The sequence below is a fragment of the Numida meleagris genome, chromosome 1 (genome assembly GCF_002078875.1).
Source record: "Numida meleagris isolate 19003 breed g44 Domestic line chromosome 1, NumMel1.0, whole genome shotgun sequence".
NCBI classification, from domain to species: Eukaryota; Metazoa; Chordata; class Aves; order Galliformes; family Numididae; genus Numida; species Numida meleagris.
In genome coordinates this window covers 191,297,466-191,323,886 of record NC_034409.1, presented here as the reverse complement: position 1 = coordinate 191,323,886, position 26,421 = coordinate 191,297,466, and the positions used below count along the sequence as shown (strand labels likewise).

At 43.1% G+C, this 26,421-nt stretch overlaps 1 protein-coding gene across 1 annotated transcript in view; it reads left to right on the top strand.

Moving 5' to 3' along the window:
- The window catches only part of ACER3 (alkaline ceramidase 3), a 60,429-nt gene extending 40,454 nt beyond the window's left edge, over window positions 1-19,975 (top strand). Inside the window, exons 7-11 of the mRNA XM_021383287.1 lie at window positions 3,848-3,906; window positions 6,917-7,018; window positions 11,007-11,111; window positions 13,399-13,444; window positions 13,670-19,975. Of these exons, the coding sequence (XP_021238962.1) occupies window positions 3,848-3,906; window positions 6,917-7,018; window positions 11,007-11,111; window positions 13,399-13,444; window positions 13,670-13,723 (366 nt within the window). The 3' untranslated portion in view covers window positions 13,724-19,975. The remainder of the gene's footprint in view (window positions 1-3,847; window positions 3,907-6,916; window positions 7,019-11,006; window positions 11,112-13,398; window positions 13,445-13,669) is intronic.

Here is a 26,421-nt window from a genome sequence, read left to right as displayed (position 1 = left end):
ACCAGGTGAATCTGGGTTGACCCAGTAACAAGCTATTGGTGACACGTGTAGTACTGAACAGCAGTAAGACTACTCTGAGATACTCAGTGTTACTGTGGGAATTGCCCTTCCTTTTTAACTCTGCTTGGATTTCTTTCCTAGAAATGCATGAATATGCGGAGTGTGGTGTCTTTGCTGTAAATCTCAAATACAGTTTGTAGCTTCAAGTACTATTTCTTGATAGATGGTTTGGATATTAATAGGTAAGTAGTGGCTGCCATGAACCACAAATCTCTTCGTGCGATTCCCAGAGTGTGCACGAATATTTGAGGCTGATGAACTTGTTAACAGAGAATGGAAAGGAGGCCAGGAGCGGAAGAAACAGAAGTGGAAATAAGAGGTTTTCTGTACTAGAAGAGCAGATGAAGAACCAGTTTTGTACGTTTCCCCCAGTGTGGAGACCAAGCTTGCTTCTGACTTACACAAGAATGAATCTTTTTGATTTGCCAAACTGCCTCTACGTCGTCTCAAAGATGCTGCTGAATCCTGAGTGCTGAAATGCTTGGGTCCCATTTGTAAATGGGAAGCGTGCTCTTCATATTTGTCCTTCTCACTGGGTAATATCGAGAAGACTGGGTTTTTCACCATTGTAAAGATACAGGTTTGGAAGCTGAAATACCTTCAGCTTTATTTGCATCTTAAACAGTAGAGGGGGAACTGCCTATGGATAACAAAAGAAAAGGTTCTGCTGTTTTCTCTTCTTTAAATTGTAATGCAAGTATTCTTTGGCTTATAATGTAAAGGCACTGTAAGGCAGAATTGCACAAAGCTTGCTTGGTTTGTCATGTGTCACTGAAGTGATATATTAAAGAACAACGACAGAGGGAACTGAAGGAATTGAGAAATTTGAATATACTTGAATTCCGGTAGATATTTTTTATTTTAGTTTGTACTTCCACCCTCGGGTGGGCAGATAATACCTGACAGGCTTTTTTTGGCATATTTAAAATAGTAAACCCATGGGTGGTAGAGGAAAAAAAAGTAAACACTGCTCCCAAAATATCAAGCAGTTTATGCCGCACCATTTACAGACACCTAGTAAGCAAGAGCTGTCATGAGATGTGCAGCTGCGGTCTGTGCATATCATAGCAACACCTCCTGGATGCTTCCCTTTGGTGTGAAGAGAAGGATTGGAGCACGCAGAGCAGAACACTTTGTTGTTCCAGTCTTTCATGGGCTTTCAAGCACGAATGTTGTGTTTTACTGCTAACAACCTGTTTGTGTGGGGGAGTGGCAAAGGCAAGAAATAGAAGTGTCAGCTGCGGACAAATTTTTCTTCAGTCATTGCAAGGGTCTTTTTTTTCCTTCCTGCATTAAGCCAGTCCCCTTCCACAAGCCATTAAGCAACTCACGAAGAGATGCTGAGCCAGTGGCTCTACAGCTTTTCAGAGCTTTTGCTTTTTCCTGCGTTTAGCAGCTGCAAAAATAGCATTTGTAGCCAGTGTTTTACCTGAGCTTTAGGCTGGCTCTAAGCTGTGTTTCTGTAGACTTAATCTAGCACTATTTTTTTGGTTTCTTATATAAAGAAACTGAGAGAAGACCCGTGACATGGCAAAGGCTTGAAGGTGGTCATTTAGTTGGACTAGATGATCTTAGTGGTCTTTTCCAACCTTAATGATTATGATTCTCTTAAGCAAACTGGTATAAGCTTCTCACTTCATGGGCTGGCTTTTCTGTAACTGTGCTGCAGAACTGTGTTTTAGCAATGGATGTTGTAGATGAGAACCTCAAGGAAATGAGGTTGGACTGAGGAATCCAGGAGTTTCTTCCTTTTCCCTTAGAATAAATTCCTGGATTTGGTTAGGAAAGCGAAAGCTCTTTGAAATGAGGAAAATGGTACTTAACATCTAAATTTTGTCTGTATTTGTCAATGTGATGGAGAGGCAGACCCTCCCAGCAACAGAGAATTGCAGCAGCACATGGGGCACCCAGCAATGAGCAGTCCCAGCACCACGTCCCCTTCCCAACATCAGATGGAGCTGATCAGCACTCAATACCAGGGCCGTGCCTAAGAGTATTTCTGATTTATGTGCTGCACTCCAGCAAGGGAACTGGAATTAGCTTACAGTTTTGTGTAGAGTACAAGCCAGAACGAATTAGCTTTTCCGAATAGTTTTGCTTTGTTTACAGAGCAGTACACACGTAGCAATAATGTAGTTACTGAATTTATTTATCTCGTGCTGAATGCAAATAGAGAGCTGCTGAGCTGAATGACTTTACATAGTCAATATTGGAGCTTCTACCTGTTGTCAAACATAAAGGCTCCTTTGTCTGCCGTGTTCTGAATGTATGCACTGATAATATAGTGTGTGCTACTAACCTCATCTTTAAAGCTAAAGTGGGCTTGGAAGTTGGCCTCTATGGACTTTCGAATGGTAGGTTTTATTGAATGCTGCTATAGCAATCTGTTTCGTGTCGGGTAACTGGATGCATGCATATGCTTGTGGGATATTAATAGCTGAATGCTCCAGTTACAACAGAGCAAGGGACATTACTTACCTTGAAGACAACATAGTCTAAAAGAAGGAATGAGGAGGCTGACAGAATGGTAAAGGCACTAGTTTGTAAATCAGCTGTTCTGTGAGGTTTAGTGGGTTTTGAAAATGCATAGCAAAGGTTTCTTCTGTTTCACGTAAAACAAGGGAGAGTTAGATAGAAGTTAAAAAAGAAAGCAAAAGTGAGAAAGGACAGGGAACAAGCAAGCAAAGAACAACAAGGGGCAAAGAGCTGGACATGACTGCTTGGAACAAGCTGCATTTGGGCAGGAAAAAGACAGTGTTCAGAATGCAAAACTTAATGAAGTGATGCCACTGGTGTCTGAAAATCCTCCCTGCTGCAGTGACTTCTGCATCACTGTTCAGGCATGGCCGACTCCATTGCTTCTCTTTGTTAGTCTGTATGTCTTGGAATTGGTATTATGTGAATCCTAAGGCTGTGGAGAAAGAAATGGAGAGTGATTTGAAGATCATGAGGCAGGAAAGAAATGATTACTGTGACCTTTTTTTTGTCAGACCATTACATTCAACTTCACTGAGCTTGCAGTGAGACAGATTTTGCTCATGGGACTTTTCAGAGCATGAAGCCTTTTCGCTGTATATGTAGATTGAATCCTAGCAATTTGGGAATAGGTGATTTCAAATGCTCCCTGGAAAGTTTCTTCTGTGCTGGTGCTCAGTGTAGGCATAGTGCATAGTCTCTTGAGCTCTTTGCCTTCAGAAAAAGATATTAATCAAACATAAGTGAAGGAAGTATAAATTTCAAATGTGTTTTCAACTGATGCTTATGCAACCAGGGGTTAAAATTTACAGCTAGAGAACAAGTAATGGGAGTGGGTTGATGCCAGCATGTTTACTGAGTGCCATCTAGTGTTTGCTTTCTAATTCAAAGAAATGAAACAGCAGCTTTGCACAACTGACTTTTCCCATAATAGCATACACGGCGTGATTATAATCATAGAATCACAGAATGGCTTGGGTTGGAAGGGACCTCAGGGATCATCAAGCTCCAACTCCCCGGCCGCCAACCTCCACATCTAATGCTAGACCACGCTGCCTAGGGCCCCATCCAACCTGGCCTTGAGCACCTCCAGGGACGGGGCATCCACAGCCTCTCTGGGCAGCCTGTTCCAGCACTATAACCATGTTTCTATTTGTCTATTTTACGGAAGACCTGGAGAGAAATGTAGCAGGGATTCTATTTTCTTCAGGCTAAGAAATAACGATCAAGATGCAAACAGTTTTATTCATTTAGTGTTTTATAAAGTCTCTTGAGTACCACTGCTGACTTTTATCTCTGTTTTTATTTACAGATCATGTATGGAACACTAGTTTCTGTTATAGTTCTACGATCTGTTTATATAGTATTATGGTAAGTATTATTACGTACCACTAGGACCTCAACATTGTAAGATATAACTTAGCATGTCTATCTTTTCTGGTGGTCATAACATGGGAAATGAGTGGTGGCAAAATGTCTTTAACGAGGTACACAGTGCTCGTTCATGAGCTCTGCTTGGTTGAAAGAGGATGCCCCACTTCCTTGCATTTTCTGGAAGCCAGCGGGTTATCATCAAACAAAGGTGATACCTCTACATTTGGATTCAGTGTTTCTCAGTCAAAATGTTCCTTTCCACGTCTCTACTCAAATATCTAAAATTCAAAAGTGAAAGATAGTAAACCAAAAATTTTAATGACAGTTGTCACTACAATTTTGAATAGGTAAATCTAGGTGTGTGTGTATATATTATGGAAATTGCAATAAAAGGCACTTTTATAGCAGGAGGCTGTTAGATGTGGAGAAACATTGAGAAGCATCAGAGCATAGAGTTGGTGGGTAAACCTGAAGAAAAAAGAATTGAATTGATACTGGAACGAATATATTCCTTTAGCTCTTGGGACTCAGTCACTTGCCCTTTCCTGTCTCTCTACTGTGGAGAGTTGGCTTTCTCACGAGTTTGGGAATTGCCTCTGAAAATTACTGATTTTCCCCCTATTATTTTGCCAAGCTAAATGTACTTTTTGTTAAACTTTGTTTTTAGCTCTCTATGTAACTGTTCAGGAACACAAGGAAAAATATAACAAAAGATGTGAATTTAAAGAGGATTTGCCGAATCACCTTTCAATTGCAGTTTCAGTTAATTTGGTTTGACTTTTCCCCGAGAAATTTCCACAAACCAAGCATAAATGTTCACATACTTCTATTAAGCAAGAAGCACTTAAAATGGATTGCGTGTTGCTTGCAGCTGTTGAAACAACAGCAGTTTGAAGATTTAAAGACACTTTTCTAACCCATGAACATGGAAATTTTAATCATAGCTTAGAGATCTCAAGTGATATTGCCTCTATTCACATCCAAGGGGAAACAAAGTTGAATCAAGTTCGAGTCGATCTAATTTTGTTCTTGTACAAGGCCTCAGCACAGTTCTAGTCGTTTAGATTAAATTTCTTTCTGTGTAGATAAGCTCTTGGATTTGCTGCCTTTCCAGTTCTGCAAATTCCACTCTTGTGCATTCTCATTATTTCTGAAACATTGCCATTTTGTCACTACCAATAATACCACCATCCTCCCAGGACTTCATCCAACGTTTTCCACCAGCAAAGTTCATCTCTGAAGTTCTACCTACTTTTTGCCTTCAGTTTTAGAGGTTTTGGAATGTGTTTTCTTAATTAGCTAGATCACTTCATTGCAACAGCACCCTGCAAAGACTGACTTCCCTCTTCAGTTATATTGGTGCAAACTGTGGTTAGAAATTCGAGTAGAAAAAGAAGCTTTTGCTGTCCTGACTGTGCCCTTTCTCTTCTCAAAAAGCCAGCCCCAAGTATACTTTCAGATTTACTTCCTCTCTGTGTTGCTAAAATGCATGTCTGTCTTTCTGTTCGTAATTCTAGCCCTTGTCCGAGCCTGTTCCAGCTTGCATGTCGACTGCTGTTTCTGCTGTTCTATTTTATTTCTTTAATATGTATTCATATGACTCATGTTTCCTAGTGCAGGGCTGGAAGTCGCTCTGAGCTCAGTGTACAGATCTTTAAGAGCAGTGCATAAATCCTTTCAGGCTGCTGCCTCCTCCTATCCCCACTATTTGTTATCATTCCTGCCTGTTTCCCCCAACTTTTCATCATTTCTTGAGTCTGCTTCATTCCCAAAATTACGACTTGGCAAATGTTGTCCTGTGTTCATAGAGCATGTTCCCTGCTAATGAATGATGCCAGCCTCTCGTATTCCTTCACAAAACAACACTATTTATTCCCTGAACAATTCTAGCTATAATTATCTAATTACCAGCCTCTATAGCTATGATTCTATGATTCTATAACATACCATTTAGTGCTCTTTCATGTCTTGGACTTGCTTGTGTCTCTAGAGCACTGAGTCGGGATTATTACAGTGTGGTCTCTGCCATGTACCACATGGTTCTCCACGCATTTATTAGATTAAACAAACAATAATTTTGCCAGTTTATATTGGCAGTACACTTGTTGTTAACATGTGCAGCTTGTGTCTGGTTATTTTGCTGAATGGAAGAAGCTGTACCTGTCTGTTTGGACTTTTCTGTTGCCACTGCTCACAGCTCTGAAACATAACTGGGTACATAGCATTGGAGGAAAAACAGCTCAGGAATGCATTGTAACCCAAAATCTAAACTGTACATTCATAAAGTTTAAAAATAACTTGAGAAGTATTTCATGGCAGCCCCTTGGGGATGGAATTGGGCTTTCTTTTGGACTTAACAGTGGGAGAGGAGCAAATGCTGCCAGTTTCCAGTGTAGAAAGTTGGCAGTTCCAACCTGCACGCAGATACTGAGGTGAGCTTACAAACGATTCACTTTCTTGTAGCTGATTCTTCAGAACCTGTTCTTTTGGGAGCTTCCTAAATTGTCACATGGCTAATTTTTAACTGAAAGATTACTTGTGGGACTGACAAATTCTTACCTTTTAGATAATGATCCAAGTGATTGAGTACAAGGGGAAACAAGGAAAAATGGTTTCAAACTAAAATAGGGGAGATTTAGATTGGATTTAAGAACAATGTTTTCTTATGATAAGGGTATTGAAGCACTGGCACAGGTTGCCCAGAGAGGTGGTGGATGTCCCATCCCTGGAGGAGACATTCAAGATCAGGCTGCACGAAGCCCTGAGCACCTGATGGAGCTGTAGATGTCCCTGTTTATTGAAGGGAAGTGGATGTCCTTTAAGCTCAGAAATGTCCCTTCCAGCTCAAACATTTTTGTGATTCTATGAGTACTTAAACAGATGAAATTTGAAGTTGATATCTGCTTAAATTAAACGCTTTGCATGTATGTAATAGTATTTATGTATGCTACAAGCTGCCTTTAAAGCATCTTGAACTAAGCTCTGTTATTTCTCTTTCTCTCTTTAGGGTATACCCATGGCTTAGAGGTCTGGGCTATACATCTTTAACTGTATTTCTATTGGGATTTTTCCTCTGGAATGTGGACAACATTTTCTGTGAGAAATTGAGGTGAGCACTTTTGCTTTGTCTCGCTATCTCGCGATCTTTTAGCATAAAGCATTGTTTTCTTTGCTGTGTATATTCAAGTCCATCTCCTGGTATGTTTGATAAGCTGCCTACAAAACATTCACAGGGTTTTTATCCAGTTTGCTCATGACTTTCAGCACTGAACAGTTCTTTTAAAGGTTTTCTTATTCATGAATATATTCCTTTTATTTTTTTATAATAGATATTTCTCTTTAAATTGAGGGAAAGTAATGTCACTGAAGTAATTTTGAGGATCTGTGACTTACTGAAGTCTGCTCTTCATACTTGATTTCATCTGAATGAGATTTTTATCCTGCTTTTTTTTTTTTGTTTCTGCTCTTATTGTTTCCTAGGAAGATATCAAAAGCAGCAGTTCTGCAAGTTAAAAAAAAATATCTGCTGCAGCATATCTGTCACCAATAAATAGCAGCACTTTGAGTGTCTCAAAGAACAGTAATTCTGTGAGCCAGTGCAGTGTGCCTAGCTGTTATTATTAGCCTGAAGTCTTTGCAGTTTAGAACTTGTAGAGGAGGCCAGAAAGACTTCATCTCTGCTTAGTCTATTGCCAAATGGGGTAAAAAAAAATAATAATAATTTAAAAAAATGGCTTCCAGATAACACATGTGGGAATCCACCATCTTGTTGTATGGCAGATATTGTACATGTGCATGAAAAAACACCAGACCAACACATTGATTTCTGAGTGTGCCATCCCCTGGAGCTGGACAGCTTCGTAGCTGCATTTGTCTTTCACTTTGTTGTGACACTTATGTCCTTCAACACGCTGGAAGAATTGGAGAGGTTGATGCCAGGAACAAGAAAATCCCATTTTGACTCTCTGTACATAACATGCAGAGGCTGACTCTCAGTGTGCATAACATACACTGTTATGTACATGAATCTGTGGTTTATAGAATTATGCTATTAGGTTGCTTAGATAAGCTCAGATCATAACATGCTGTAAGGAAGCCTGATGTTTTCCATCTGTCCCTTTTGGCTCTGTAGGTCTTGCAGTATTTTGAGCCAATTGATATGCAACTCCAGCAAGATTTTCATTAAACTTGGATGAAAAAAAAAAAAGGGCAAAAAAAGGCCCCTCTAAAAATACTTGATACAACTGGCATAGAAAGGTTATTTGCCAACACAAACAGGCAGGTATACAGCCACTTTGCACATGCTGGTGTTCAGGTTGATTTTTGCAGCTGCATCAAATCACTGTTGAGATTGTAGCACCCAACTCACTGAGCCTGCTGAGTTCCTGGATGTCTGTGGGGCTTTGGAACTTGCTCCTAGACTCAACGATTGCACCAGCTGCTGAAACTCTTTTTTTTTTTCCATCCTCATTTTGCAAAGGGAAAAAATGTTAGCATGCTTCCTGTTCTACTTGCTTGGTTATGGTGCTGGAAAGAAAAATAAGTTTGTTTACTAGCTTTAATAATCAGATGTCTTCAGACCCTTTGAATTTCTCTTAAGTGTAATTATAATTCGAACATTTTGAAGTCATTCAGGCAGGGCAGAAGGCTGGCTTGGCTAAGCAGGGATCTTCTTCTAGGGCTCAGGTGTAGAAAAGAAAGTCTGGGGCCACTGGAAGTGAGGTTTAGTGACATGGAAGGACTATAGAGATGCTGTTCATCATTGCAGAGAGACAATTTGTATGTCCAAAGCTCAATTAGAGTTGAAGCTTGCCAGCACTATGAGGGACAACCAAAAGGGCTGGTTTTAAATGTGTTAACAGTGAAAGGAGGACCAGAGACAACGTTGGTCTGTTACTTGATGAGGATGGCTATCTAACAAACAAGACACAGACAAAGCAGGGCCATTTAATGCCTTGTTCACCTCTGTCTTCAAAGTGGATGGTGGGCCCAGGAGTCCCCAGAGCTCCGAGCTAGAGGAGTGTGACAGTAAACTTCCAGACACTCCCAAACTTGAGCAGGATTTGGTGTTCCAGCTGGATGCGTATAAATCTGTGGCACCTGATGGGATTCAAACCAGGCTTCTCAAAGAGCTGGCTGATGTCATCTCAAGACTTCTCTCAATTATTTTTCAACTTGGGAATCTGGGGAGGTCCCAGTCAACTGGAAGTAGGCAAATGTCCCAGTTTTAAGAAGGTCAAGAAAGACTCTGGTAGTTACAGGCCTGTCAGCTTCATTTGTGTGCTTGGCAAAATTATGGAAGAGGTTATTCTGAGAATTACTGAAAAACACCCATAAGGCAATGCAGTCATTGGTCTCAGCCAACACAGGCTCATGAGAGTAAAGTTCTATTTAATGAACCTAATCTCCTTTTATAACAGGGTTACCCACCTAGCTGACCAAGGGAAGCTAGTTGATCTAATCTTGGATTTCAGCAAAGCTTTTCACACTGTTTCTCATAATACCCTTATGGACAAAGTGCAACTAGACCAAAACATCATGTGATGTGTGAACAACTGGCTGATGGGTCAGGCTTAAAGGGTTGTAGTAAATGGGTTTACATCAGACTGGCGGCCGGTCACTAGGGCTCCATTTTAGGGCCAGATCTCTTTAATGATTTTATCAGTGACTTGAATGCAAGACTTGGAAGTATACTAAGTAAGTTTGCAGCTGATGCTAAACTGGAAGGGTCTCTTGACTCCCTTGAGGGCTGAGAGCCTTTGCAAAGGGATCTCAACAAATTGGAGGGCTGGGCAGTCACCAGGTCCCCAGGGCAGTGGGCACAGTCCCGAGCTGCTGGAGCTCATGGAGGGTTTGGGCACTGCAGTCAGACATAGGATTCAGGCTTTGGGTGGTCCTGTGTGGGGCCAGAGGTTGGACTTAGTGATCTGTGTGGGTCCCTTCCAGTGCAGCATATTCTATGAAAAAGCATATTCTATGAAAAAACATATTCCAGTTCTTGTTCCTTGTAATTTTTTTTTATTATTCTCTAGAAGATCTAAGTTGTGACTCATCCACCCACCTGCTCTTTTGGGCTCTAATGTTCAAAATTGTTTTGGTTCAGCTTTTTGTTTCTCCTTACGTCATTTAGTCTGGAGCTAATTTAAAAAACAAAACAAACAAAAAAACAAAAACAAAACACGAGGTTCTGATTTTGAGCTTTGACTTTTTCTGCTCTTAAAATGGTCATGTTTTTGAGTGGTGATGTATGGAGGCAGATGCTGGACTCTGTGATCCTTATGGGTCCCTTCCAACCCGGGATATTCTATGATTCTAAAAGGTTGGGGTGACTGTTTTCATGTTCCAGTAGTCACTAGTGGTCTGACTGAATCAAAGCTGTGTTTACCTTTGTGCCTCAGTTGGAAACGTAATCAGTAGCTCAGGGACTAGCCTTTAGTGGAGAGGCCTGAACACTGTAACATAATGCAGTAAATAGGTGTAACAGAAGCTGCAGGCTTTCCTTCCTCACCTCTGCAATCGTTACTGTTTTCCCTTTTTATTTTGACTGAACGTGAAATACAAGTCAGAAATGAAGACAGGCAGATGTTAACATTTGCTCCACCAAACCAGGAGTTAACTGCAGAAGTCTGTGGAGCAGGGGAAACCATGGTGACTTAGTTCCTTCCCTTTTTTTTTTTCCTGTCTCCATCATTGAGCCTCTTCCCACGTAGCTCACGCCCCGTAACTGCTGAAAATATTAAGCAAGTTGGCAGAGCATTTCAGAAACCTCCACTTCCATTGCTTCCTCACTAAGCACCATGTTTTTCCCTGTTCTAAGTGTAGAACAGAGAAAGGTAAGCTAGGCCTCCATGGAGCTAGAGTGAAGCAGTGAGGTCAGATGGATCCCACTTCTCTCAGGTCTTATCCTCAGCTTCTTTTTCCTGTGGACAGTAGTTTGCAGGGTTTGGGGCAGGAGACTGATAGAAGTCACTTGAGACTGTGGGATGCCATAAACACATTCTCTGAGGTTTGAGTCCAGAGGTAACAGATCACTCAAATCTGAGGTTGCTCTGTTTGAGGAAACAAAAACCAATTGCACAGTGTTTTCTTTCTTACAGAGCACTACGAGAGAAGATGCCTCCTGTTGTGGGAGCTGTGACCCAGTTTCACGCGTGGTGGCACATTCTCACAGGCCTGGGCTCTTACCTTCATATCCTGCTCAGGTAGGAAATGTTTTCTAAACTGGATGGTCATAAAGCAGCCTTGGGAGTTTTCCCGGGTTCAGATTTACTTCAACCCGCTGTGTCAGCAGAAGAGCAGGAAAATGACCTCTTAATGAACTGGAGGAAGTGGAAGTTCGTTCCTCTTAGTGACTTGTCTGTAAACTCTGGTAATGTATGTTCTCCAGAATAATCATCAATCTTGTAGATAGTCGTGATTCTACAGGAAAATGCAGTTTAGAAAATGAGAACTCTGTAGCAGTTTACTGTGGAATACTTCTGCAGTTTTGATTAATTTCCAAATGTAAGCCATTAATATTTTCGTGCTCTTGTGCGAGAATCCTCAAGTGCTTAAATATCCTTAATTTTAGAAGTGTAACTAATTATTTGATAGGCGCTGTCACTCCTGAAAACTATCAGGCATCATGCTGTAGAGGAGAAAGGTGATGGCTGAAGTGGTTGGAGCAGAGCTGTTTGCAGAAGTGTGGGATGTTAGTTTTAGGAGGAGACTTAAATGTGTAAGCACTTTAATTAGCAGATCTGCAGCCAGCAGATTTTGTCTCTGCTGTTGCTCTGTACCACCATCTACTGGAAGCAGGGATGAAAGCAGACAGAATCTGCAGATTTTATGTAGTTAGTTCAATACCTGGCAGGTACATCCTGTGTAGATGAGAAAACACGATCACTTATCACTTCTTACACCTGACATAGTGTTCTTTTTTTGTCATATGCTAAAATAGCCCATAAAAGGAAAATTCAAAGAAAATAAGTACAATTCCAGTAGCTGATCTGATAGTTGTTTTTTTTATATACCTGTAATATATATATATGTATGTGTCCATATGTATGTGTATGTATATATAAAATACAGCATAGTATGTGGAAAACAGCTGCTCCATTTTGACTGACAAGTTGTCTGCTGCCCTAAAGAGCTTGACAGTCTTTTGAAGAAAATTCCTTACGAAAAGCAAGTTGATGGAGATGGTTTGAATACCATAGGCAAAGTTTTTTTCCAGTGTGCTGCACAGGGAGAACAATTTGTTTTTGCATTCTCTGGCCACTGGGGAATGTGCCCTAATCCAATGAACTACATGCTTTCCCTGCAGTAGTTTCCTTAGTGTTTTCTTGGTGGCACCACCTATACTACCTGAGCAGATGGCTGCATAAGGAGTGAGGTCATAGACAGGAAGAGATCTTCCAAAGGGAAAGAGTGGGTCAGAACAAAAGTAAGGAATCAAGCTATGCTTTTTTACTATCATCTTTTTATATCTGCTACATTCTGTGGTACAGTGAAGTAATTTCACCCTTCCAAAATGACAGGCGCTGTCTAGTTCATACAGAGTCATAGAATGGTTTGGGTTGGAAGAGACCTTTAAGATAATCTAGTTCCAATTTCCCTGCTATAGGTAGGGACACTTCCCTCTAGACCAGGTTGCTCACACAGCCCCATCCAGCCTGGTCTTGAACATCTCCAGGGAGGAGACATCCACAGCCTCGCTGGGCAACCTGTTCCAGTGTCTCACCACCCTCACAGTAAAGAATTTCTTCCTAATATCTAGTCTAAATCTACCCTCTTCCAGTTTAAAGCCATTTTCCCTTATCCTGTCACTACCTGCCCTTACAAAAAGTCCCTCCCCAGCTTTTCTTTAGGCTCCCTCCAGGTCCTGGAAGACCGCTATAAGGTCTTCTTGGAGCCTTCTCTTCTCCAGGGTGCAGGGCTCCAGCTCTCTCAGCCTGTCCCCATAGGGGAGGTGCTCCAGCCCTCTGATCATCTTCATGCCCTCCTCTGGGGCTGCTCCAACAGCTCCATGTCCTTCTTATGTTGGGGGCCCCAGAACTGGATGCAGTACTCCAGGTGGGATCTCACGAGAGCAGAGGGGCAGAATCACCTCCCTCGCCCTGCTGGTCACGCTTCTCTTGATGCAGCCCAGGATATGGTTGGTCTTCTGGGCTCCCAGCACACATTGCCAGCTCATGTTGAGTCTTTTCATCAACCAGCACCACCAAATCCTTCTCCTCAGGTTTTTCCTGAGGTCTTTTCCTGAGCAGAGAGAGAACTCCTCTCTTCCTGCTCACATGGATGTTTGTGTAGATCAATTTGCTAGTTGCAGTGGGATTTACTGTGGGCTAATATTTCCTATTTTCTGTAAATGTAGGCATAATGTGTAGTTCCACAATCAGTATCAATTGTTTTCTAGTTGGAAAACAAAACAAGCGTTAGTACTTGATTATTATTTTGCATGCTGTCTTATACATCAAATTTCAAGTGTGCTTTCCTTCTTTTCCTCAGTTTATACACAAGGACACTTTTCCTCAAACACAGGCCAAAGGTGAAGGTAAGCAACCAATATTTTGTGTCCATTAATGCACTAGAGCATTCATATATCTTGGCCTGAACATGCACTGGGGCTTGCTTATTGTTTCTGTTATGCTACTGCCTTTGCTTTCTACTTGCATTCCAAGCAGTGCCATTGAAATGTTGTTCACAGTGTTTGGTTTCTGTTCCAAGAGACATAAGATTCCAAGAAATCTTTCTCCTCTTCATATTCTTCTTTTAACAGTTTCTTCTTGGAATATGGCCTGTTCTTCTTGTGGAGCCACCCAGAAAGCTTTGACTGAGACCAAGGCAGTCACATGCATCCACTTAGCCTGGCTGAATAAAGTGATTCAACACTTAATATGGCTGGATTGTCAAAATCGTGGATCATTTCAAGTCCCATTGCTACAAAAGGACTTCTCTGTGTTACTAGGCCTGCCCGCCAGAACGGAGCGAAGAGTTGGCACACTAGGAGAATAATGTTTAGTACAGCTTTATTCTAAGTTGTTAAAACAAAGATTAAGACACAATATTTTTATGTATATGTTGTATAGCTGATGATACTGAGCTAATATTTCGTGCTGGTCACAGAAAACTAACCATTTTTGAAGTGGGTTGCTTAAGTTTTTCATTCAGTTGTTGTTCTTTCTGTGGTGTAAACTAATATTAGTAACTGAACGATAAAAACAGGTCACTGATGACTAAGCTAAGCATCTGCGTGGACTACAGTGAACTGAATGTTTAACCTGAACTACTTTAATCTTGCACTTTTATACAATTAATGAAGTATGTATGATCGATTTAGGGCTTTATTCTTTCCTTGCTTCTCCACAGCCTCTTTTGCAACTGATATTTTAAGCAAAAAGGTTGGGGTCCATGTGCCATTTGGTTAATTTTGTACCAAGTTTCCACTTTTGTTTTAGTCCAACTGAGGTGCATCATGGAGGATGTTCCAGGGTGTGACCGGGTGAAGACATTTGTGATATATAGGAGTTGTTTGTGTGTGGAAACAGAATTCCTAATTTGTTTTACAAGTCATCCATCGGGTGACTGTATAACCACAAGAAACACTTTTAAAATCTTTTATTATTTACATGCCTTCTTTTTCTCTCCATACTTTCCCATTATGCCAGTCTTAGCACAGATTGACAAACACTGTATGTGTGCTTGTTTAGCTTTGAATTCATGCCTTTCTATTATTTTATAAGTCTTAAATGCTAGTGTGACTTTCAGAAGCATCTTCTTGTTCAGAAATATTGAAGAAAGAGTAAAGAAGAAGATTTACGTTGAGGATACCCCCAAAATATGCAGCATTTTGGTTGCATGCTCTTAATGTTTCCAGCACGTGGTTTCTCTGTGGAAAGTTGAATACCTTTTAGCACCAACCTTTGGCTCTTAACTGGGGACAAACCCTCTGACTTCTGCAGTTTTTTTCTACCTAGCTGATCAAAGTTAGTAAGTAAGCATAAAAAAAAAAAAAACACATTGAACTAACACAGTTTTTCAAAATATACCTCATATTGGAGGCTTTTGTTGCTTTTGTTTAGTCTGTCCAGATCTTGGGGTGGCTAATCGAGTTTGTCTTTGGGCCTTCAAGCTGCCATGCTATGCAATTGTTGATGCTCTGAGAGATTTATCCTTGCCACAAAGGAAAAAGGGAAGTGCTCAGTCTGATTGCAAGTATTGATTTAAAACATGCCCACAGCAGCGAGGCACAGTGATGTAACTATAAAGCTGCCTCCCAGATTGTAAAGTTCTAGTGTAAGCTTCCATGCTCTGACTGGTGGAAATAGTCAGACTTATGTATATCCTCCATGTCCATTTGTGGCATCCCTACTGATGCAAATCTCCAAACGAAATTATGGCTTTTGGTTATGGTGACTAAGCCTGGACTCTTGGGATCCATACTCAGGACTAGAAAACAGTGCTTCGCAATTAATGACTTCAGCAAGGTTAAAGCACATGCTAAGAGCGGTGCATTTCGACCTGTAATCAGTTAACAAGACTCCTGAGCAACATTTTTAAAATAAATCTGTTGTCAGTAGCCTGTAGTCCTATACAGATGAGGTTGACATCTGTGCTGGGAAATTTGAGGGGTCTTGAAACAGAAAGAGATCGGAACCACTCACGCAGAGGGAGGAAAGTGCTGGTTTGGACCAGATGTCTGTGATTACCCAGAAGTCCTATCTTTTTGTAGCGAGATTTGAGAACACTTTGAAAAGCGTAGCTTGAACATAAGTGCCTGCCTGTTCCCCTCCTGGCTCTCTCAAGCATGCTTCTGCACACTGTGTCTTATTTTCTGATTGAATACATTTGCACGCTTCCATAAGTTAGGGAAAAGAGTCCTGTAATGGGAGCAGTGCAGTGACTATACATATCAACAGACATAGTGACGTTTGCTAGGTAGGGTATTATTTTAAGAAAGCAAACAAAACCTTTATTTTAGTGGCCTTATTTTTGTTTCTGGAGGGCGCAGGGGCTCTGCTTTACTTGCCTGTAATTACAGGAATCACAGTGTACTAAAAAGCCACTTTCATCCTGATAAAGCATCTCTAGAATGGTATATTTTAAGGGAATTTGTACATTCTCCCACACACTTGCAACAAAGATGTATGTTTCCATTCAGGCCCTGTCGAATTAAATTGTCAGAATTAAAAAATAATAATTGGAAAAGCTCTGACATTAATTTTAAACTGCTGTTGGCTTTTTCATTCATATCCTTTATCAGCAGTTTTTTTTTTTTTATCTTAAAAACTTAGGCAGATTGTGTTCTTCCTTCATTCCAAATAACCACGAGCCACCCTTCTGGTGGCCTTTTGGGTTACGCTACACTCTGAAGAATGTAATTAATGTATGTGTATATCCTTCTAAGCATAAGTAATCTAAAATTATGGATGCTTTGGGTTGACTGCCTTACTGATCCTGTAAGTGATAATGGGAAGCCACTTTTAACTTTGTCACTCCAATTCTGACACTTTCTAGTGCCTGGAAAGCCATACATCTTTACTCCTGTAGTTCGTTAGATGTCTGTTAGAAGTGTATTTTATTTATTTTGCTTGTATGACATGCTGATGTCTTTTTTCTGCAGTCCTTAGAGCAGCATATCCCAAACTTTCGTTGCTGTACGTCTTGCAAGGTGGGTCATCTTTGATCCTATTTTTTGAGCAGGATTCAGACAGCAGCTACATTGAAGGGAATTACAGAAATAGGTGCCCCTTAATAGGAATCCTACAGGATGTGTTAGACAGGCTTAAAAATAATGAAGAACCCTTTTATTCTTTAACATCTGTGAAGAACCAGGAAATCTGTCACCTTGAGCCCGTCAGCTTGGCACAGATCAGCAGCAAGTCGTTCTGCAGACCGTGAGGTGAAGAATTCTTCCTTGGGAAGTAGTAGAAAAAAATGTCAGAATGACTCTCTCAGTACAGAACAACACCATACCATGCCAGGAATCAAGACTTTCTGGATCCTTGAGACCTACATTCCAACCGAAGATGAGATGCAATAAACAGAAATATGCCATCAAGAGGCATTGTCTGTGTTTTGAAGGCAGTGTTTGAAGCTGACTCGCAGTATTAGTCACCTCCAGACCTCATTCTAATGCTTCTCCTTTCAGCACAAGGAGGATGCGCTACCAGCAAGTGTTGAGAAGACTCCCCCAGAGTCAAGATTGGAATATGCAGTCTATCACTTGCCAATCTACCTCTGTCATGTATTACACAACGCCTGTGCCCTTAATTATGTCTGCTTGAAAACGCAGGTGTCAGAGCAATCTGCAGCCCCTGAGGTTTGCAGCGGCATCGTGTGTGTCTGTGGCTGACTGTTCCCTCTGCATAAACGTCCAGATTCGTTTGGTGTCTGTCAGACTTTCTGGTAATGCTCAGTCTGCTGATCCTCTGAACACAGAGCTTTGATTTAGGTAGAGATGTGAGTAGGAGGTCTTTAATTGAGACAGGTGAAGTGAAACCTTTTCTGGCAGTGTATTAAGTGACATTTAGTGCTTAGATACAGCATACAATTAATTTGGTGTGACCTTGGGGGAGATGTGGTAGGAAATATTGTCCCGTAATTAGTTTTAATTCTCTTCTAATTTAATTTGGCCACCATGTTCCTCCTTGGCCCTGCTTTCTTTGGCTGAAGGGAGCTGTATGATTTGAAGTGCAGTTGATTCTTTTGGCCGAGTACATTTGCTTCCAGCACTTGATTTCTAACAGCTGAATGAATTTTTCTGCTAACTCATCCACCTGAAACTCATAACAACATAAAATCCTCCCTGCATCACTCGTGTTTCTCACGGTCAGCACCACATTGTTCAGTTTTTGCGTTCAAGAATTTCAGTAATACCGCTTTTGAAACCAGTTTCTCCCTATGGACATGTATTTTTTGGCATTTGATAGCAGGTGATGAAATAAATCAGCGTCATGCTTGGTAGTGGAAGAGGAGCTGTAACAAAGCAGCAATGCTGTTTTCTTCAGTAGACCTTAGGATCCAAGAGCGCGTTTGTTTTGGTGGGCTGTGTGCCCCCTTAGTTGTAATTGACATTTCCAGGTAAAACAGTTGCTTTGCTTTACAGAAACATGATCTCCCCATCTGCGCTTTATGAGGAGGCAGCGAGAGGCTTTAAATGCAAGCTACTGATTGGCGGTGGGACTTTATTATGAAAAGAGATAAGCTACGGAGTCTTTGTTACCCATGAGAAGCGAAAGGCAGAAGGAGATTAAGAAATTTGACATGGAAGGAGAATAACAAAAGATTAAGCACAGAATCCCACAGTATTACATCAAGCACCCTCTTGATAACTGCACTTCAGATCCTTGTAGAGCAAGCTCGAGGGTTTTGATATGTATGCATTTAACTTTTCATGCTGACTCTGCACTCTGTCATAGAGGTGATGCAAACTGTGTGTTACGTTCGGCTCGTTATGGATCATCCAGCTGTTGCTCCCTGACGATGGAAGGTGACACGGATTGTTTCATACACAAATCAAAATGCTGTTTACACATCTGGAACATCCTCTGGAGCTTTCCTTGAGAGTCCATGATAGAACTACAGATAATACACTGTACCAGCTGTTAAGATGGGTTGGAGGTTGGTCTTTTCCATGTCTCACCCACAGCTGCCTACTGCAGCCAAGTGCCTGACCTCTGTCACAAGTCTTTTCCAAGCGCTGAAGCTGTGTTCTTCCCTGAGGTCCACAGAAGGTCTTTGTTAGGTGGGGATGGGCTTTGGTTTATGTTAAAAAAATCCTTCTAATGCATAAACCTGGGCCCTTCTTCTTGCTTTGCAGAAATGCAGTTACCCAGTATGCGGCTGCCTCTCGGCTGAAACACGTGCCTGTCTGCCCCACATCCCTCTCATTTATAAAGCTGGATGAGGGATTTAGCCCCACAGCTGCTGCTTATTGTAGCATGTGTCATTCAGGGATGGGCAGTGAGGAGGTGCACCAGTCAAGCAAACACTTTATGCAGAGCCCCATTTAGTTTCTGGAGCTCCCCGATCCTTTGATACATGCAATGTCAGGGGCAGGATTGAAGCCTGAATCTCTTAGCATCTCTGTTTGTACTCGTCAAAGGTATCTAGCCTCACCAAGATGAGAATCCAGCTAATGCAGGACCCTAAACCAATGCCTGCCAAATGTTTTGCGCAAGTTGAGTATACACGTCTGCCTGATGCTGAGAGCAGACTACTGGGATTTTACAAATGCAAGGATAAAGGGTCTTCCCCTTCTTTTATTTTATTTGTTTTTTTTTATTATTAATATTTATCTCCAGAACACAGGAATAGCTGCAAGGACAATCTCAGATTCATTCTTTCCTCAATCCCCCAGGACAATGTCCACCTGTTCCTCGTAAGTCCAGTACTGAATAAAGATGGGTTTTCCCACATGCCCATAGCAAACCATGTACCAAAATGTTTCCTAAATTAAAGCCTTGGTCAGTCACTGTGGAAGAACATACTATTTCTCCCTGGATTTTGGAAGAGAACTTCAAGAAGCACAAACAGTGGTTACTCCTTAGACTGAACAGGAATGGATTTTTCTCTTAATCTCCCAAACTGATGTTGACTACGTGAGGTTGACTATTAAACTGAGCAGAGTGCACTGATGATGCCGTGTTTACTGTCTTAGCAAACAACATCTGTCCACCTGTAACGGGTGTGAAATACACCACGTGTTACGCGACCAAACTTTTTAACATTGACACTGTTGGTTCTAATGTAATATTGTGGGTTTTTTTTCCTGAAATTCAGCATATTGTTGCAGATTGATAAATACACTGTGACAGACGGATGGCAGTTAGTTGACTTGTAAAGTTGACTTGTAAAACAGCTGCACGGAGCAGTGTTTATTGACAATTTTGATAATACTGAACTGATTCTTTGTACCAGACCTGCTGGTAACTAACATTAGGCTTCTGTGTATCAGCCTATCTTGTTTTGCGAGCACCATAGCTTTGAGATATTTAATGTATTTTGTTTGTTATTCATGTTGCGGTCAGGCACTAATTTGTGTCTTTATAGTTCAAATTATTAAAGAACTTTGTTTTAAGTATCGCTTTTCCCAGGTGTTTCTTGGCCTTTGTGTTGCACTGGGTTGGCTGGCTCATCTTGCTGCTGCTCAGTGCCTGGCTGGCTGCGTATCTCAACCTCATCCTCCTGATTCTTTCAGTGCAAGAGGATAATTAGCTGCACAGTTGTGTGCTACAGTATGGGACCTGTGGAGAAAAGAGGGCTCTCAGTTCTCTGTAGCTTTGCTCCATCAGCATCTGTCCCAGTGCTGGGAAAGGACGGGATCAGGTTGCTAAGACTCATCTGTAGGATCTGAGTTGGGTTCATGCGTTCTCTGTGAATGCAGGGTGGCTGCCCTCCCCTTTAGGTCCATGCAGCAGCTCAGAGTGTAGAGAGCCTGCAGGGTCACAGCTGTGTGCCCCAGGTCCTCAGGTGTGTGAGTTTTGCTTTAATTAATTTATTTATTTATTTATTTATTTTTGTCCCAACCTTTGGTGCTTAAATATTTCTTCTGTAACCTGTGGAGTTGGTACATCTGCCACAGAGAGACCAGGTACCATGTGAACGGAGCTGGTGGAGCTGATGGAGTCGCTCACGGAGCTGTGATGGATCTATGTTCTCCATGGGTGAGTGGAGAGATGGTCAGACTTCTGGAAAATAAGACTTGAACTCTTGAGAACGGTGATTGAGGCACTGTCCAGGAAAGCTGTGTGTCCTCAGAGGCCTTCTTCAGAGCCACCTGCACCAGCGCTGCCTCCTCCAAAAGCCTGTTCTCCAGCAGCTACAATAGAACTAACATAGGCTGCCTGAAGTGGCAGGTCTAAAGGCAGATGAGGCTCCTCAGATGGTCCTCACAAGGACAGGACAGACAGACAACTCTGCTGCTATCTGGGCATGGGAGAGGGGATCAACAGAGGCAGGAAAAGGACAGGTCTGTGGGTCTCAGGATTCAGTCCTAGCTGCCCAGGAATCATAGACTCATTAAGGATGGAAAAGACCTCTAAGATCTCCAAGCCCAAGCTCAACCCATCCCACCATGCCCACTGACCACGTCCCTCAGTGCCACATCCCCATGGTTCTTGAACACCTCCAGGGATGCTGACTCCACCACCTCCCTGGGCAGCCCGTTCCCATGTGTTACCAATGTTTCTGAGAAGAAATGTTTCCTAATATACAACCTGAACCTCCCCTGGTGCAACTTGAGGCCATTACGTCTCACCCTACCACTTGTTACCTGGGAGAAGATACAAGCCAGGATGCCACTGCAGCCCAAGTCACTTCTGAAAGACATCCAGCCTGATCAATCTGCTTCGCTCTGAGGCCAACGCCGTAATCAGCGCACACTGATTTAATGAAGTTAGAAGGAATTAGTGGCACTGAGGTGCAGCTCCTGGGGACCATACAACCATGGCACAGCACCCAGCAACACTTGAGCCATGGAGGGCTCTGACTCGGTGCTTTCTCATCGCTGAGATCACGTAGGTGAATGCTAACAAAGAACAGCGTGCAGAAACCTGCAAACTGAATTAATTGAGTTGTTCTGCTGCTGTAAACTGATGCCCAAACATTGATATTTATAGGTTGGCTGAGCATCAGAGCTGCAGTGATGTATGGGGATGCTTCACCTGAGCAATGCTTTTTCCTCATAGCCCGTGTGTTGGCTCACCACAGAGCAGCAGAACAGAGGAAAGTTGTTAAAACATTGCAATGCTTTGTAAGCCTGGGGACAAGTCCGACTTCTGCTAAGCTCCAAGAAGCCATGAACAGGACAGCCAAATCCACACTGAAACGAAAACAAGACTAAGTGCTTGTTAGGAGATCAGAACCAGCAACGAACCTGCAAGCCATGATATCAAAGCCTCACTGCTACAGAAGAGATGTTTTTGTGCAGCTTGTTTGGAAAGCAATCAAACTCCAGCTGGGTTTTCTTGCTGCTGGCATTAATTGAAGTGGGAGGGCTGATAAGCCTGTTGCTGCTGAAGATCTCTCTCTGCCATGTTCCCTGGAATGTGACAATCTGCTATCAATTTGCTTTGCAGCTGATGCTCTCATGTCCACACCTCCCACACGGTTGTGGCTCTTCAATGGGTTTGTCCATAAGCTCACATCATTCAGTGTTTTTGTTCAAGATGGGGTAGAAGCCCCTTTGTATGGGCTATGGACCATGGTACCATGATGGTCATCCTCAGGATGGAGGAAAATCCCCTTTTCGGGGATGATCATAGAATCATAGAATTAGCTAGGTTGGAAAAGACCTACAAGATCATCCAGTCCAACCATCCACCTACCACCAATAACCCCACTAAACCCTGTCTCTCAATGCTATATCTAAATGTTTCTTGAACACCTCCAGGGTCAGTGACTCAACCACCTCCCTGGGCAGCCCATTCCAGCGCCTGACTACTCTTTCAGAAAAGTAGAATTTCCTAATGTCCAGCCAGAATCTCCCCTGGCGCAACTTGAGGCCATTCCTCCTCGTTCTGTCACTAGTTACAAGGGAGAAGAGGCTGACCCCCAGCTCACTGCAACCTCCCTTCAGGTAGTTATAGAGAGCGATGAGGTCTCCCCTGAGCATCCTCTTCTCCAGACTGAAAAATCCCAGCTCCCTCAGCTGCTCCTCATAAGGCCTGTGCTCCAGACCCCTCACCAGCTTCATCACCCTCCTCTGAACATGCTCCAGGGCCTCAATGTCTTTCTTGCAGTGAAGGGCCCAAAACTGAACACAGTACTTGAGGTGGGGCTTCACCAGGGCTGAGTACAGAGGGACAATGACTTCCCTACTCCTACTGGCAACACTGTTCCTGATCCAAGCCAGGATGCCATTGGCCTTCTTGGCCACCTGGGCACACTGCTGGCTCATGCTCAGCCGAGCATCGACCAACACCCCCAGGTCCGTTTCCTCCACAGTCTTGCAGCCACTCTGCCCCAAGCCTGTAGCGTTGCCTGGGGTTGTTGCGGCCAAAGTGCAGGACCCGGCACTTGGTCTTGTTGAACCTCATCCCATTGGCTTCAGCCCAGAGATCCAGCCTGTCCAGATCTCTCTGTAGGGCCTCGCTACCCCCAGGCAGATCGACACTTCCTGCCAGCTTGGTGTCGTCTGCAAATTACTGAGGGTGCTCTCAATGCCCTCATCCAGGTCATCAATAAAGATATTGAAGAGGACAGGCCCCAGCACTGACCCGTGGGGAATGCCACTCATGACCAGTCGCCAGCTGGATTTAACTCCATTCACCACCACTCTCTGGGCCTGGCCCTCCAGGCAGCTCCTTACCCAGCACAGAGTGTACCTGTCCAAGCCATGGGCTGCCAGCTTCTCCAGGAGAATATGGACCATGGTACTGCAGTGTTCAAGTTCAGAATGGAGTAGATTCCCCTCTGCATGGACCATGGACCATAGAACTGCGGTGTTTGTGTTCAGGATGGAGTAGAAGTGGGAAAACTGACAGCCAAGCTGTATTTTACATACATATTTATATACAGTCTGATATGATCAGGGATTGCTTCTGGTGCAATTAGTAGAAGTCACGAGTCAGCAAATTGGGGAGAGCGGGAGGAGTCTCCAGTATTAGTCATCAGAGGTGTGACGGTGGTTCTAAGTCTCATGCTTTGCTCTTAGAAAGGAAGGTGTATCTATATGAAGGTACGAATGTGCATCCAGAGGATCATGCATCTGTATGGGCACTGATCTTTCAGTACAGCCGAAGCAGCATCTCTTCAATTTGGGTGTCTGGAGGGAGGGCTGGTGCCCTGCACCCCTGATAGAGCTGCTTCACCGTAACTGAGTTAATTCTCACCCTCCAGATAAAAGCTGGGCTCTCATTGCCACCAGGTGATGAGAGCTTTTAGCTGCATTTTGGGGGGATGCTGCCACCTCCTGCGTATTAGCACAACTGCATCAGGCAAACACGAGCTTTGTGAATTCCTTTTCTCCTTGTAAGAAGCTGAGCGCTGAGAGAGATTTTCTATCATTTCTTTCCTGAAGTATCACCACCGCTGGACTGGATTTCTCCCCTCCTGTCTTTAGAGTTGAAACAGAAACTCCTCACTTCCAAGACCCTCTCTTTCTTGTTGGCATCCATGCCCTCTTCCTGGCAAAGACAGACAGTGATGGAAAGGTGTTTCATTGGCTGTGTACAGCATTAAATCTAATAAGACACCACGAGGAAACAATCAGGATGCTTTGGGATGGATTATACCTCCGGGATGGATTTACATCCGTGGGCAGAATGATTTCCCAGCCTCATAGATAGCAACGGGGTTTTCAGAGAATCATAGAATCACTGTGGTTGGAAAAGACCTCAAAGATCCTCAAGCCCAACCCCAACCCATGCCCACCATGCCCACTGATCCTGTCCCTCAGTGCCACATCTCCTGGTTCTTGAACACCTCCAGGGATGGGGACTCCAGCACCTCCCTGTGCAGCCTGTGCCAACGCATCACTGCTCTTTCTGAGAAGAAACGTTTCCTAATCTCCAACCTGCACCTCTCCTTGCACAACTTGAGGCCATCACCTCAATATCTTTTTGTAGTGAGGGGCCCAAAACTGAACACCATCATTTCTGTGCTACACGAGCACTGCTGGGTCTTTTTTTTTCTCTATTATTTTTCCTTTTTTTTTTTTTCCCTGAGAATTTACAGCAAAGCTGATCACTTTGTCTTCGCTTTCCCTTACCTAATGCTTTGCACAATGCACTTGTTGGCTAATTAATACAGCCCTTCCTTCTCAACTGGCAAATCAGTGAGATCACTTGAGTTATTAAAAAATGAGGAGGAACACGGATTACGGGAGGACCGTATAATTAGCTCGCTGGCTGCCGTCCCTGTTGCCAGCCTGGCATATTAATTCTTTTCATGCTGATTCAGAGGAAGAGAGCCAAGCTGTGAATCAGCCCTGCCACTTCTTGCAGCACCTGTCTTCTCCCTACATCTACTCTCCAAATCCCAGCCAGGTCTGGCAGCGATTCGTTAATGAGATCAGGCTTAATTGCAGCACGAGCTTGTAGGGTTGCAGAGTCAGGGCAGAGTTGGAGTGAGTGCTCTTCCTTCTGCACGGCAAAGCGGGAAGCGTTATCTGGGAGCAGGTGGTATCTTTTTGCCTAAAAATCCCAGTTAACAGTTGTGTTCTTTTGTAGGATCAGAGGGTTCCCACTTCCTTCCCATTGCTCTGACTGCGGAATGAGCAACGTTGTCTCCTTTAAAGAGTCTGAACCCCAAAACAGACCCAAATTCTCACCTCCTGTACGCTGCCCATCTCACACATCCCTGTGTGAGAGAAAGTGGCACAGATTTAATGAGGCAACAGCTTCCTGGCAGCACCACAGGCTGCTCAGAAGCCGCATCATTATTCATTTACTTGACTAATGCAATCGTGTTGTGAAAAGGAAGGAGGAAAGCTTTCTGAAGGGCTGAGTAAATGAGAAGGTTTTTAAAAATTATAGCTAATACAGTGAGGTCTGCGGAAGGCTGGATATAAGGAAAAAATTCTTTATATTAAAAGTAGTGAAGCACTGGCACAGGTTGCCCAGAGAGGTGGTGGTGGCTCATCCCTGGAGACACTCAAGGTCAGGCTGGATGGGCTCTGAGCACCCGATGGAGCTTTGGGTGTCCCTGTTCATTGCAGGGGAGTTGGACCAGATGGCCTTTAAGGGTCCCTTCCATCTCAAACCATTCAATGATTCCATGACACAGGTGCCAGCAGCCTTATTGGTGGGACTGCGTAACTGCTGCTTTTCCCAGTATGTGATGTGCGATAAAATGGTTAAAGCTCTTAAAATGTTGGTTGAGCCCATTTCCCAAACAGGCAGCTCTAAGAAACTGCTGTGTCAAAGATCTCTAAGAAAAAGTGTGTTTGGGAATGTCTTCTACTGGACGCTCATTTTGGCGACAATGCAGTATTTTTCCCTAAAAGACAAGGAGGAATGGGCGGAAGCCAATCGCTAAATATTGCAAGAGAAGAGCATGGAGGGAGACCAACTTTTACAAGGGTAGATAAGTGATGACAAGGGGGAATGATTTTAAACTAAAAGAGAGGAGATTTAGGTTAGATGTTAGGAGGAAATTTTTTACTCAAAGGGCAGGGAGGCCCTGACACTGCTGCCCAGAGAGCTATGGGTGCCCCATCCCTGGAGGTGCCCAAGGACAGGCTGGGACAGGATGGGGCCCTGGGCAGCCTGAGCTGGTGGGGGGCAACCAGCCCATGGCAAGGGTTGGAACTGGGTTGGCTTTAAGGTCTTCTCCAATCCAAACTATTCTGTGATTCTGTGATTCCATGATGTCTGAGGGGTGCACCCAAGTCAAGGCTGAGGAGGAATCCCAAACCCAGTGCAGGGATTAGATGAGGGTGCTGAGCAGTGCCCTACTGCTGAGCTTTACACAAAGAATCCCATCGCTGTTTTTCCCACACCCTCAGTTCCATCTTTCCAGCCAGACTGTACTGCAGCAAATAAATCTTGATTGTGCTAATAGTTTTACGCTTGCCTACTGATTGAA